Source organism: Salarias fasciatus, chromosome 12 (assembly GCF_902148845.1).
Source record: "Salarias fasciatus chromosome 12, fSalaFa1.1, whole genome shotgun sequence".
Taxonomy (NCBI): domain Eukaryota; kingdom Metazoa; phylum Chordata; class Actinopteri; order Blenniiformes; family Blenniidae; genus Salarias; species Salarias fasciatus.
Window position 1 is genome coordinate 21,502,147 of NC_043756.1, and position 15,040 is coordinate 21,517,186.

The 15,040-nt window shown below is 41.9% G+C and overlaps 1 protein-coding gene across 1 annotated transcript; it reads right to left on the minus strand.

Moving 5' to 3' along the window:
• Window positions 1-1,330: 1,330 nt before the first annotated feature.
• hspb8 (heat shock protein b8) lies at window positions 1,331-15,035 on the minus strand. Its single transcript, XM_030104834.1, has 4 exons — window positions 14,796-15,035; window positions 14,201-14,701; window positions 10,630-10,693; window positions 1,331-3,076 (listed from the first exon to the last, which is right to left on the minus strand). Exons 2-4 carry the CDS (start codon window positions 14,625-14,627, stop codon window positions 2,902-2,904), a joined length of 666 nt encoding a protein of 221 aa, XP_029960694.1. The 5' UTR covers window positions 14,628-14,701; window positions 14,796-15,035; the 3' UTR covers window positions 1,331-2,901.
• Window positions 15,036-15,040: the final 5 nt, after the last annotated feature.

The window sequence follows — 15,040 nt, forward strand, 5'->3', positions numbered from 1 at the left end:
AAAAACCAGTGAACCAGGAGGAAGAAGTCCTTCCGAGGGAAGCAGACGGCTGCAGGGCACCACAAGACACACAGCTTCCATCTTCACAGGATCGTAGTGAGGAGATCAGAGGAGATCAGGTTCAAACTGGCTCCAGCACAGCTGGAGTTCAGCAGCCTGAAGACAAGAGGGGGCAGGAGGAGGAGGAGAACCCAGAAGTACGTGTGTCCAAGCCGGCAGAGGATGAAGGTCTCCAAGATTCATCTTCTGAGCTGTATGAAGTCCTGGAAAGCCCAGAAAGCCTGGATATGTCCAAAGAGCCAGAAGAAGAGGGTCCAGTGGAGGGTGGGGAGATCCAGGCAGCGGTGGGCTCAGTGGAGGCTGCTGGGACGAGCCTTCATGAGGAGCAGGAGCTGAAAGGTCCACAGAGCGAACCCCAGAGCCAGGAGCTGGAGGCTGACATCCAGCAGGAGTGAAGCAGCTGCATGGCATCGCTCCGTCAGTAGGCGTCACAGCTGTATGACCACAGTGTCTCTGGAGCTCTAATAAAGCATGATCATCTGAAAATCTGAAACACTGGGGGGTTTGTTGTGTTTGTCTTTTGTTTTCTCATAATCTGACTTTGTCTCAAACAGTCATAAACCGAACACACTGCTGAGAACTTCATCTGCAGCTTTCTATTGCCAATCATTTGCTATTTTTAAATAGGTTTGACTTCAGATCAGAAGGTATGGTTTGATCTGTCTACACCTCATCTGCAGTGTGGGAAATAACTCTCTTTCAATTTGTTTAGTAATTATTCTTGACCCAATACTTTATTCATTTCTTCATTTTTACTATATGACCTTTTGTTAATAATGAATCCATGGATGTTCCCATGAGTTGTATGTCTGACAAAACAGAAGCTTTTTGTAAAATCCAAACTGTAAAAGCCCTTTTTTGTTGCTCCCACAATGCAATTCCAGTTTGGAAACTTTTTTTTTTTTTTTTAATTCAGACCGATCATCCCTCTTGATTCCAACCCACTGAGAAGATTACATTATTTTGCATCACACAACATGCAAAGGAACGGCCTTCATTCTTTGTCTCCCTCCGCATACACACTGAAACGCTCTGGCAGGGCCGCCTCGATGAGTTTGGTCCATTCTGCAGCGTGCAGCGGTGCCAATCTCGCTCGGCACACTAAGCCCTGCGCTAATCTGCTGCCCAATTCCTTCTGTTATCCAACAATAACACCGCGGGCTCCGTGCGTCCCCGGAGCCGGGCCCCATGAGTGGCACGGCTCTCCATGAAAAGACACAGACGTTCAGACACACTGGGCGATTGGCTGGACATTTTTGTTTCTTTCGGGTTTTTTTTTTTTTTTTTTATTGCATCAGTCGACGATACAAAGACATCAAGAGAAAAAAAGAGAAGGCAGGAAACAAAACGGCGTTCACATAGCGATCTTCCTTAAAGCTCCAATAGAAAAGAGAGAAAAAAAATGCAAACCCATACCATAAAATGTGGAACACTTCAGATGAATACTGACGATTAATTGGCACATATTACTTTATATTTACAATACTCTTTGGCAGAACACATTATTAATGCACATACCTCCTCTACTGAAGCCTTTAGTTTGCTCAAAATACATCTTTATATATTTTTTTCCCTGTTTTTGATTAAGTATCTGAAAAGGTAAGGATGTATTTCAGGAGGTCAAGGCACTCAAATAAATAATAAATCACCTCTAACATGCTGTAAAGACTTCTTCGAACGAGCAATATGCTAATAGAAATTTTATTAATTTGTGTCTATTAAGGCACTGATTATTGACATGTTTATGATTTATAATGCATCAAGCTGCACATATGTTGTCAGTCACTTCCCCTAGTCTGCATATGTAAACAGCACAGAAGTAGGTTAGAATTTATAACTCATGAGATACAAAGAGATTTAAGGTCAGAGATAATGAGCATGGTTGCTTAACAGCTATTCAGAGAAGCGCAAGGAAGTTCTCTTGAAAGAGGAAGCAGGCTGCCTTGAAGAGGAAAGTCGATTCAACACGGTGGGTGTAGATTCAGCAGCTTGGCTTCTTTATTTTATGATGTGACTGAGGCAACCTTAAAGCAGCATGGAGATCAGACTTAATTTCAGGTTTACATGAGACGACTTAAGTGGTTTTGTGAGAGTTTTCTGAGGGGCTGAGATTACTTCCGTCCTGTTATCAGTGCATTTATGGACCACATACACTAATTATTAATACTTCACTGGTGGATTTTTACTTTGTAAATGCATGTAACTCTATGGAAGTCACTCTATATTTAAAAAATGAACACACAGAAAGGTGTGACAAAACCAAGCCAAGGTTTTAGTGGCATTTTATCAATTAATATATTAGGAAATTACCCTGCAGAAGGCAAATCGATAATATGGCCTTTAAAGTGTGTAATGAAGCATTTTCCCAGAGTTGATGTGCTGTTTCCGCATCCAAAACAAGAACATTTACGACAAATGCCTCCTACATTTGTCATGATAATAGCTGTTAATCACTTGAGATCAGTAATTAAAATATGTCAAAAGAGAAACGTAACTTTTCTTACACAAATGCTACACTGACTACATTTTTCCTCTTATTACTATCACCACTCATGTTTTAGAGTCTTTTGGATTTTGAGCATCTATTCATGAGAGAAAAGCATTTACCTGCTACAAAATTATAAACATTAACATTCCCAGACAACCAGACAATTCTGAATCATACTTAATAATGTGGACAGTTATACAGTTGTGGGACTAAACTTATTTTGGCAAATTAAAAAAAAAAAAAAGCTTTTCAGGCTTCTCAACAGAAATATTTAGACCAAAAACACTTGCAGGTTTCACTGCATGAAACTGAAGGCCACGGAGGGGGGGTTGGGGATCGGTGGGGTGGTGGGCTCAGACGGCAGCGGCCTCCTGGGGTTTAGAAGCCTCCATCTCCTGCAGTTCTCCACCCGGGGATCCCTCGCTGCTGAAGAGGTGATACGGGGGCGTCTGGCGAGCCTCGATGATGAGGACGCCTTCGGGGGACAACGACGCGAAGACTGTCAGCGGGTCCACGTCTGCGGGGATCCTGATGAGACAGAGGAGGAAGAGGAGGCCGTCTGAGTGAGGTTTGCTTGTGTGGGAGGGACAGCAGCCCGAAGAAACAGGTCCAGAATCAAGGAAATCAAGCAAAACCCGATGACACGCTTTACCGTTGGAGACGCTGTGCACAGACTGTTAAATGCTGCGATTCCTGCTTCTTCTTAAAATGACAGTTATTTCTAAAACTGTCTGTCTGCCTACTTTTATACACAAAAAAAAGAAGAAAAAATTCATGACATGAAGTGAAAGTCACTGCATTTTTTTAATATTACAAACTTCTCCAACTGTGTCATAAACAAGCAAGAAAGTGTAAAAAAAACAGTCACAGCCAGACCAGGTGTGAGATTTGGGAAAAAAAAAAAAAAAAATTGAAGGCTGCTTCCAATTAATGAGATCTCCCTCCTCGAGTGCCTGCAGAGGTTTAACACCTGTACGTTTCCACCGGCGTGCACTTTGCTAATCTGCAGCTCTCATCTGACACACAAACAATCACTAATATTTTTCCGGCACAGTTTCTGTTTTGACACGTCTCACACCGAAAACATATTTTTTCTCAGAAAGCTGCGGTAATTGCCTCCGAAAACTCAGGGTGCAGAGTGTTGATTGAAAACATGCACACACATGCGCACACACACAATGTAATTTTAACACTTCCTAAAAGAGGCTAGAATATATAAATGTCATGCATTGGCGTTTCTTTTATCTTAGTTTATAATGTTACAAAAAAGTTTACAGCAAAGTTTTGAAAATGATGTCAGATGAAAATGTTGAGATAGTGGTGGATGCTGTTGGGTTTTTTTTTTTTTTAAACGAAACCACACACAAGTTGTACAATATGGCAAGTACACAGGTTACTATAAACTGTGCTGCACAAGCAGCATTTCAAAAAAGTAGCTTTTTCTCCTGTTTACACACAGACAGTTGAAGCATTTTCAGAAAGTTCCACCTTGGAAGCTGCTTTCAAAAAGTAGTGTTTTCAGTGGCCTTGAGCTCCAAAGTGATGCAGACTGATCACCAAAACACAGCAAAAGTTTAGCATTTTCACTTGGAAATGTTGTAGTCAGATTGATTATAGACTCCAGAATAATTATCCTAAAAACCAGGATTTTGGGTCGATTCAAAACTTGTACAGCTCCTGCCTTGCATATATACAGCATTTGTACATAATTTCAGGCTTTTACTGTTGTGACTCTATTGTGTGATGATTGGAACCTTCAAAGAAAAAAGCCTGTTATTTATATAAGATTGCTATTTTCATTTTCTTGAAATGACATTTCCACTCTCCAAAATATAAACAAGTCTCAAAAAATTAAGGGAGAAACACACGCACACACACACACACACACACACACACACACACACACACACACACACACACACACACACACGCACACGTACACAGTCTTCGTCCGACAGCATGACCAAATATGGCCACAGTAGGTTTTCTGTGCGCCCAGCCGAGTGTGTTTGGGAGGGAATATAAACAGCGGGCTTCAGCGTTCGGAGAAGGAGACAGACTCCTCCATTTAATTAACGCAGATCCTCCACCGGCTTCTCACTGCACTGTGAAGGCCCAGCCAGAACGGGCCGGAGCAGACACAGAGGTCACCTCAGGCCTATTCGTGCGCGTCGACGTCACGTACGGTTCGCCAGTAAAGTTTCAAGGTCCACTTCAACTTTATTCTCAGACTCAAGATCACTCGAACGGGAGAAGCCTCTACAAAGAAAACCCAGTTGGAAAAAACGGCAGGGGTGTTTAAGGGAATTGACGTAAGTGAAATGAAAGCATCATTCAAAACTGTGCTAATAGAAATCTATTAGAACATCAAGTCCCAGGATACAAGGTGAAGGTGAAGGGCGAAGTGGAATCAGATGGACGGGAAAAGAGTTCTGACCATCTGAACTGAGCTGCGTAACAGTTACAACATTACAAATAAATGGAAAATATGATTTATAGGTGGAACAGCTTGTAACTTCAGACTAACATCTACTTCATGGGTGAATTAATTTACAGAGGACTGACACCTTTCCTGATGTGTATAATATACATGAGATACATTGTGCAGCTACAGTATTTACCGAAAACCACAACACACACACACACACACAAATAGTTCATATATTTGTTGTTATTGTTGATAACACTTAAAATGTTTCATTTAATACAAACACACTTTTAATATGGATTATTTTATATTCTATATCTGAATAAAAACATTACAAAAGATCTGATATACTACTAAGAGCTAAGAGATAAAGCTGCTTAAAATGGTTTCAGAACAATTTATAGGCAATTGGCTGATCTGATTAGTCCCACAGGTTGTGTTTTCAAGGGACTATTTCAATTTGAAAATGTGAATGTTTGAGACAGATGGACTGCACCACCGTCATCCAGTTAAAAATTCTGATATTTGGACAGAGCTGTAATTTAGCTCGTGCACTCATCCATTTAGCTTGTTTTACACGATAATGCAGTAAGGTGAAAATGCATAGTTTTTGCATTCTTGTGTAAGAATAGTTTCACATTTACATGGGAATTTTTGGAGAACGATGTTAGTTTACACGGAAACAGCAGAAATGCTGAAAACAATGTAGCTAGCATGCCAGGACACAAGTTGGCGCTGCTGGCTGTTTTTGTGATGACCCTGTGTGCAGATTAATGCAAAATAATCCTGAAAAATAGTGAAAATTGCAAATTTTGTGTTAAAATGGCCTAAATGCCCTGAAAATGTAAAAAAATAAATAAATAATGCTCAAGGCCTTTGGTATTACGTGCCTGCCATGGCAACACACAAAAAAATCTTTTTGGGGCATTTTTTAGAATTTCAATGATTTCCTTGACAGATTTTTCCTGCATCATTTTAGCACTAACTAAAATTAGACGAATAGCTTTCACGAGCAAAGTTAAAATGTAAGCAACACACTAATGAGTTAATTAGTTAACATGCTGTGGGACTGAACCTTTACAGATCTGATAATGAGGACGCTTGTTCTGTCATCCAGAAGGCGTCTGGAGCGAGTTGAGTCCGTCCACCTGAGAGGCCCCCGTGGCCCCCATCTCCTCGGAGGAGTCACTCGCTGCCATGCAAAGTTGCCTGTTTCTGCCAAAGTCAGATCACTCAGCCAGCCCATTACGCGGGACTCCGGCAGAAACCTTATCTGTCCAGCTCGGGGAGTTTATTTAACATTGGCAAGCCTACAGTTTATCTCAGGCATTGATTTTGAGCAGCTGCCAAAAATCTGTCCAATATGCTTTTCCCCTGCAGAGATTCAGCGGCAGAGAGACAAGACAAGCCAGACTGGACATGGTGTGTGTGTGTGTGTTCGTGTGTGTATGAAGTGTGTGAGAGCAACATATAACCTCTACACTCCTTCCCACACACTCAGACTTTCAGTATTTTGTCTCATGAGGGTAGAAAAGGAGATTTCAGAATCACAAACCACTCAAGCTTTTAAATACAAACAAATGTGTGTTATATCTGAGCTGCATGACCCGAGCTTCCACAGCAACCTTTACCCCCTGCAGTGAATTACCAACAGCTTTTTTTTTTTCCCTTTTTGGTTAATAACTAACATACTTCTCACAAAAAGCGAGAAGTAAAAATGAACTATTTCACAATCTTTCCATCGTCTCAAACTTTTCAGAGTTATCTTAACATTTAAAAAGTAAGTTTTGTTTGTAAAGTGAAATTATGCTTCAGCACTGAGAGAAAGTGGGATGGAATTAGTAACGGGGTCGTTGATCAGATTCAATAAAATAAATCTATAATAGTGTTTTGTCCTGTGGGAGCACTGCTTGATCACTGGAAAATGTACAAACTCTCAAATGTTAGAGGGACATGGTGTAATTTTAGCTCTGACTAAATTGATCCAGAGGTCAACACTGACGCTAATAGCAAGTTAATATTAGCGTTCAGGGATACAGAGAGATCATATAAAAGTGTAAGGACAGGCTGTCAGTTTGAGCAGTAAGTTCTACTCAGGACACACATTCTTAACTTGAGTTGAAGTGTTTTTCTTATTTTTAGATTACCATTCTATCTTCTAGAGTCAAATAGAGATCATCTTAAAGAACTAAACTCAGTTTGAGAACACTGATTTAGTATATTTGTGCCAAATAAACAAAGCAACACTTTAAATAGGGTTTATACAGTTACAAATATCACTGAAATAACACAAAGCAAATTCAGATTAGCTTAGTTATTCCAGATTTTGCACAATTCATCAGTTTTGAAAGCGCTAATTTTAACATTTCTTGTTATCTAAGAGTAGATATGGATGATGAGTGGATTATTATAACACTGAACACGACTTCCAAATCAGCTCGTCTTGTAGCAAACTGTTCAGTGAAGAGTGCATGGAGCATGGATCCAGTTTCTCTTGCAGGTTTTGATCCGTGCATTCGCCATTGCTTTGTTGTTTATGCACTTAGTTTTCCCTTAAAAAATATGATGCACACGCATAATATTCTGCAACTACATGCAAAAAGAGGAAACAAACCACAAAAAGCTGTCTGCCACTGGCTAAAACTACCTCCTCAACCCTACTACCCGTGCAAACAGTAATGTGCTTACCATGCTAACTCTTCCTCACTCATATAACCGGTGGATGTGTGTATCCAGGGCAGTTATTTATATATGACCTGCTCCTCCGACCACTTCCACCCACTCTCTCTATTTATTCAGACTGTCACAGACTTCAGGGTTTGATTAGCTGAGCAGCACAGACCTGATCTGAAGGCAATTAAAATGATCGTGACATGAACGGTGCGAGGCCGGCGCAACTGCTAACTAATTAGGCCGATCGGACAGCGGCAGAGCAGGACTGACGCCCCGGCGACTTGCACCAGTGATTAGCTCTAACGTCCGAAGTCTGCCTGCTGCCCAATTAATTGGACAAAAGCACATGGAAACACAGGTTGAGGAAGCTTCTGTGTTGTGTCTTCGGTTTGGACAAACACTGCCTGGAAGGCGCTCCTGTTTTACACACTCCTGTTTTATTTATGCAGCTCAGTCAGAGTTCAGACTTTTAATGTGACCCCCAAGCAGGTGCTGAGAAATATTTGAAGCCAGTGAAACTTTTCACATTCGCATATCACTAATATATCCAGGGTGTTGTCATCTTGTCCTTTAAGACTGTAAATCTGTATGTGACTACTGCTTTGAAATCATTTTAGCACTTCTGGCTTATTACTGCATATATTTAATCAAAAAGTCAATGTCAGTAGGTTACAACCAGTGTTTCCAAAATATATCCAGCTGATTTAACATAAATGCTTCAGTTATTCTAAACAATACCCTTCTAATATTTTGTGTTTACTCAGAGCAATTTGAATAATTTAATACCAAAATGCTGCCGGAGTTCAAAATACCTTTTAGGCTAATATATTCCATTCACTTTCCAAAACTTTCAACTAGCTTAAGTGGAAGAAGATGTTGGGGTGCTATTGTCTTGATTAGTTGCATTATCTGCTCATTATCTGGGCAGAATAAGAGTTTATGGCAAAGTTATGTTCTGCCTGTACATGGGGACATTTTAAAACAATGTAGTGACGAGATGGTGCTGCTGTTTGTTTTAATTATAAAAACACACATGCTTGCAGAGAACAATAAACTATAGACATTAACATTTTCAAAAATGTGTATCTACAGTGCCTCTGAGCACCACTGCGGTGTAAACATACACCCAAAGATTTCTATCTTCACTTGAAAACATTGTTGTGTAAACGGGGCTAGCCTAGCTAGCTACCAGCAGCAGCAGCTGTTCGGTTCCAGTTCATCCAAATACTTGAGTTCATGCTATTGTATCTCCCTCCCACAGAGCAATTATATGTCAGCCGATACGCCATCTTGTTTTCTTAATGCCAACATAAACACTGTGACATAGCGTGCTGGATTAGCGAGACATAAACGGCTGTTTAGTCCGGGAGCAATGGTGGGGAGGGGGATGTTTAACGGTGTGATCAGTCATGTACATGCCTCGCCCTGAAGCCGGTAGTTTAGCAGGTAGCTAAAAGATGTGTAGGAGGCCTTTCAGCAGCCTTTGATAATCTGCCTGTACTCGCTGTGAGAGTACGAAACCCTTTATGGCTAAGCACCGTCTTTTCTTAAAGATCTGACGGTGCTATAGGATCCCAGCTGAACACTTTGTTCTCCGAGTGTCGGCTTACTGGACTCAACTCGTCGTCGCAGAACTAGAGTGCGAGACAGAGTTGATATTTACGAGGCTTTTCTTCTGTGAAACTAACTCTGAGTATAAATTCTAGGAGCGAACTCCACCTCTACTTTCAGAATTTGAGCTCTGGTCTTTCTTGACTTTAAATGTTACTTTGAAAACTGTTTTGAGAAAATGCTTGTCATTTCTCGTCTCTTCAGGTGCATCACATACCGGTTATACATTTAGCTGTGTTTCACCTTTAACCCTCCATGAATGTTTTACTTGAGTTTATCATTCTCACAGATGAGTTTCAATAGTAATGGTTAATCTCCCTTGACCTCTGTTCTACAGTAAGGCACACTATTAGACAACCACTGTATTCAAAAAACATATAGAAAAACAGACTGCACTGTAGCGGTTAGCACCTCTTAACATCCACATCTTTCTTCTTGGTGCTCAGATTTTCTTTTAAAGTTACAAAACATAAATTTTAGGGTCTCAGAATACTCTAAATTGTCTGTTCGTGTTTGTCCGGTGATGGACTAGTGACCTGTTCAGAGCATACTCTGCGTTTGCACACAGTTCCCGAGGATCGACTCCCAACAGGAGCCCAAAATGGTATAAACAGTTCAGGGAAGGGTGTTTATCTCACAGATGAAAATGAAAGCTCTATTATACCCTTTTCCCACTGGCCCAAAAAAAAAAAAAAAAAAAAAAAAAACATTTAAACACGCTAATAATCAGCTCCTCATGGCAATGGGAAAGGGTTTAAACGGCATTTCAATCTGGTTCGATCGACCGTGCAAGCAACCCGGGTTTTAATCAGCTCGCCCCCCACTCGGCTTTAGTGGGAAAGGCAATTTACTTGATGACGTCGACATAGCGTGCCTATATTAGCGTGCCTGTTGTTTTTGGACACAGCATGAGGTATCCTTCGTCAGAATGAACCAGCATTGGCAAGATAGTGAGATCAGAGAGCTTCTTTTTATCCTTGGGGAAGAGGAGATTCGTCGATGGGTAACGGGGACTGTGCTCCTCCACATTGTTTACATTGCTGTGTTCCGTCATGCTGATGATGTCATCAACATGGGACATCATCAGCACGGGAAAAAGCAGCCACACAGCTCACCTGCAGGTGAACAGACCTGGGTCGACAGGCAGTGGGAAAGTAGTCAATTGTCGATTGTTAGCTGGTTGACCCGTGTTTTTCCCTCTAGTTTCAGTGGGAAAGGAGTATTACAGAAGCAATGCAGAGTCACAATAACCATAATAACTCTACCTTTCCTGGAAACACAAATAATCTGACAATAGTATTAATAAATTAGTGATAACCTTTGGTATAATATGAACATGACTGTGGTTATTGCAACAAATCATACTCACTGTATCTTCTTTGTGAAATTCTTTGTCACGATGCCTCCTTCTTCTTGTTTCTCTTCATGTTTCCCTGTTAGTGGAAAAAATTAAGAATGAATTCAATAATTTGACATGAATCCAAGAGATAACATTGAGTTAAAATCCTCAGTCATGCTGTATGAAGTACGTTTGGTTGAAAACATTCCCAAATAACCTAAAATAGTAAAAGCTGCTAAAAACATACATGCATTATGTCTAGTATGTCCTCTGTGAATGGAAAAACCAAATCGAGTGTAAACACTTGTGAAAAAGCTGTAAAGATATAAGTGCTAAACTAAAAAGTTATTGTCAAACTGCTAGAACTCGGACAGACTGTGTGCTACAGCATCTCCCCACACAGACGTGTTATTGCATAAGGGAGGTCATGAATCGCTCTGTGTTACTATGGTTGTAAATAAAAAGGATGTTGATGCAGCCGAGCATGAAACACATTTCACTTGGCACCGAAACTTTTCCATTGCTCAATCCCTGCAGCGTGTCGGCTTTGGACAGCAGCGAACATGCAGAAATGATTCTTATTTCCTTTCTCTTCCAAGAATGATTGTCCAGCAAACAAACACACTACTGGTCTGAAATCGAAGAGAACAACGAGTACTGGAAAGTCCACTCATCCTCCACCCTCTCCCACCTCTGGGTGGTTTCGTCTGTCGGACTTACGAGCAGCTGCTCCCGGGCTGCTAAATGTCAGCGCTGCCGGTGGCGGATTGACCTCCCCCACCTCGTGACCCCCTTGCGCTTTCCAGGCTCAGCTATGTGCTACTCTATCCTCCACCCGAGGTGACGCTCCTGTCCCCGAAAAGTTCTGGATTTTACCAGAGATCGAGTCAGTCAGCGTCAACAAGTGAATCTCTGGAGACGGGCGAGTTACGATTAGCGATGAAGTCATACGATTAATTGGAAACGTGTGATGTTTTCAGGGGTAAACGGGTCCCCGGATTATCTGGAGAACATGCTTATTTAATGACGATAGTGTGGTTTGAATCTCAATAGGGATGACTACACAGTGTATCACTACTACAGATATTAGAGTTAAGCTAGAGAACGTAAATGGATCACATCGTTTAGTGCTGCTTCTGATGATCTTTGAGTCATGAGTCTAAGACCCTGAGGGTCAGGGGGTTTCCGTCTTCCAAAGGATAATTCACTCCAGTGACATTTACCTGCTGAAAGTCACTGCCACCCAAAATCTTCAATTTGATCAGTGTTTGACCTCAAGATCCCACTGAGACAGAAGCACTGTCTTGTAAAATGACTGTGCTGCTGAGTAGTGTTGTGGTTTGGTCACATTTAGTCAGAAATGACTCAGTCACGATCGGAAGAAGCTGTGATTTCATGACCCAGACATCCACAATAACCTTCTTTTTTTGTTGCCGTGACTGATTATTTTGCACAGTCTATATGCAGAAATGGTGGGTTTTACTGCCTTACAGGTTAACAAGTACTTTTGAAGACTAATGGTTGAATCGTCTGTTTATTTAAGAGGAATCTCAACTCGGTGCCTGCAGCCTATGGAGCATGTTTTACTTGGCTTCAGTACATAACTACAATCACTGTTGACATGACTTGTGATGCTTTTTGCATGTTGTACAAGTATAAAAAATCCAAGACTATCTTGAATTGTGTAACAATGCCATATTGTACACCCATGCTTGAACCAGGTATAAATTCAGTTCTTTTCTGTTAGTTTTGTAGTCTTAAAACCTACAAACTTCCAAAAGTCTATTTGCTTTGGCCCCATATTATTTATTTTTCAGTTCCGTTTGCTTTGATGTGAGTTACAGCACCTCCATTGTTAACCTTGTGGAGGAAACATATTCTAAAAATGCAGGCGAGCACAGAGTCCAGTCAGAATGCAGATGACTCTCGCCACTGAGTAACTTTGTGTTCAAACATCAGCAGCATCCAGCCAATCTTTACCTCTCTTTAGTGAATTTTTACCCACAGGGACCCTGTGTTCATTCATGTAGCAGACCCCCCTGACATGCTTGTTTTACAGTCCCTCACACTTTTAGAACAGCCTGAGTCACTGAGGCGGGCAGGCAGGCCCAACATGGTGCTGATTGAATGACCCAACTGGCATACCAACAATGCGTTTATAAAAAAAACCCCGAGCCGAGAGGCCTGCCGTCCTCTGTGCCCCCCTCGGCCTCGGCTATCCCTGGAATTCACCCGTCTTTTGAGGCATCGGCTCGAGGAAGCAGCTTCTACGACTTAGTGCTGTAACCGGAGCCCGAGCTGCAACGTGACGCCGACAGAGACGAAACCCGCACGGGAAGCGAGGTCCCGTTTCCAGAAGGTTCTCTTTGGCGTTTAGCGGCAGCGAGCAGCTTGTCTCATTGTAAACAGAGACTGTTGTCACGGGCCTTTGCCTTAAATCTAAATTCAGCTCATGAGCGGCCGCAGGAGTGATTCTCCAAGAATCTGAAACAGGTGTCTAAGCTTGAGGATCTGCCTGCCAACTTTCAAGTCCCAGTCCTCCGAAATCTGCCCCGCTCCTCCATATCAACACTCATTAATGCTGCGATCACGCTCTGCCACTGGGAGGCTGTTTTCATTGCACATCTTCAGTTTTTCTGCCAGGATGACAGAACCGATACGTCTTGGCCAGTTTGAAGTCAGTTCTGAGGTGTTTAAGGTGTTTAAGCTCGTTTCATTAAAATGCCTTTGATTTGCTCTGACTGATTTCTGTGTGAACACTGCTCCTTCCATGGATGGCTGTTGTTTTGTTTGCAACTATTTATATAAAGCTCAGCTGTTGTTTGGATTCAAACTATAAAATGAAGTGAATGCTGAAGCAAAGCCAAGCTTTCTGAAATAGTCAGAGGCAAGGTCATGAAAAACAAAAACTTTCTGTGACCTTCTGATTGTGTCAGCGACTTGAATTCCTTACCGGTGCTGTTTTCCTCAGCTTTATCTCCCAGGCTTGACTCAATTCAAATATGAGAATAATCACAGTAAAGGTTCTTCTTTATTTCTGCTGATAGTTTTCAACAAACAACGCTGAGGTCATGGCCTGTGTGAGCGGATGACAGAGACTCTGTGTCTTTCACAAGTCTATTATACTATTTATTGAAGGCTACATGTTAATTATGTCACACAGTTACTCAAATCCTGACTGCCCTGTTACTGCTTTATCCAATTAAACTGTCTAAAAGCCTCAATTCCTTTTCAAGTGAGATAATTTTGATGACAAGTGATGCTAACTTGTGATACATCTAAAACTAAAAAAACCAAACCAAATGTAGATATATGCACAACTACTCCAGTTGGTTTAGACAACATGATCATTTTTAGACAATTATGTTCATTTTAATGTAATAACATGAATTATTTTCAACTCTCTCAAAAATAAAAACCATAAAATCATTAATTCATCTTATAATAACCAAGATTTTTAGCAGGAGTCTTTTATCATTCTTAAATTTTAAAATTAATTTTAAACTGCGGGATTACTCTGAAGTATTGTCACAGATTTTGAGAGTTTGTCTTCTTTTTTTTTTGGAATAAGAAGCGGCATTTCAGCACCACTCCAACCCACCTGACACTTCTACAAATCCTTCCCTCGTCTTGACGTGTAACTCCTCTGGTTTAAAGCTGTGGACGTTCACGCACACTTTCCAGGGCTCGCCCCCGGTGGTGGTGGGGGAGCTCCGGGGGGAGGGCTCGCCGTACCGGCTGGAGTAGAGCGCGGGGCCTCCCGTGGACTGGCGCGCCGGGAAGCCCGTGCGTAATCCGCCGCCGAACGGCGAGGAGCTGAGGCGCGTGCTTAGCCGGCCCGGCCGTGCCCACCCGGGCCAGTCCATGGACAGCTCGTCGGGGAACGGAGGCATCCCAAACTCATCCTCCATGAACCGAGACGCCAGCTGATCCCTGAACGGAGACTGGTCCCTGAACGGAGACTCTCCAAATGGGTCTCTGGGAAATCTCTGCCGGTTCCCCATCGTGTAAAAGTCTCCCTCTGCCATGTCCAGCAAAGTTCAAAAGTAGGAAAAACAAAAGTACCTCTTCCTTATAAACAACCCGGAAAAAGTCGGATTCTCTGTTAAAGAAAAAAAAGAAAAAAACAATTATCTCTTGGTGGAAAAAACAAATATTTGAGGGATTACGCACATCACCGTTACGCAACAAGTCACCTGTTGATCCCAGCAAAGAAACTCCAAAGCGGACTCCGAGTTTGTTAACTCTCCAAGTGGACTGATCTCATGTCTTCTGGCTGTGGGTTTTTATACTGGGCTGGAATTCCCAGACGGGAGTCTGCACAGTGCAAGTGTCTGGAAAGTGCTGGGAGGATCCAGAGAGTCCCCCCGCTGCAAAAAGTGAAAACCCACACCAACGGCACGCCTAAAATTAAAGCAAGTAAAAAAAGATATACTCAAAC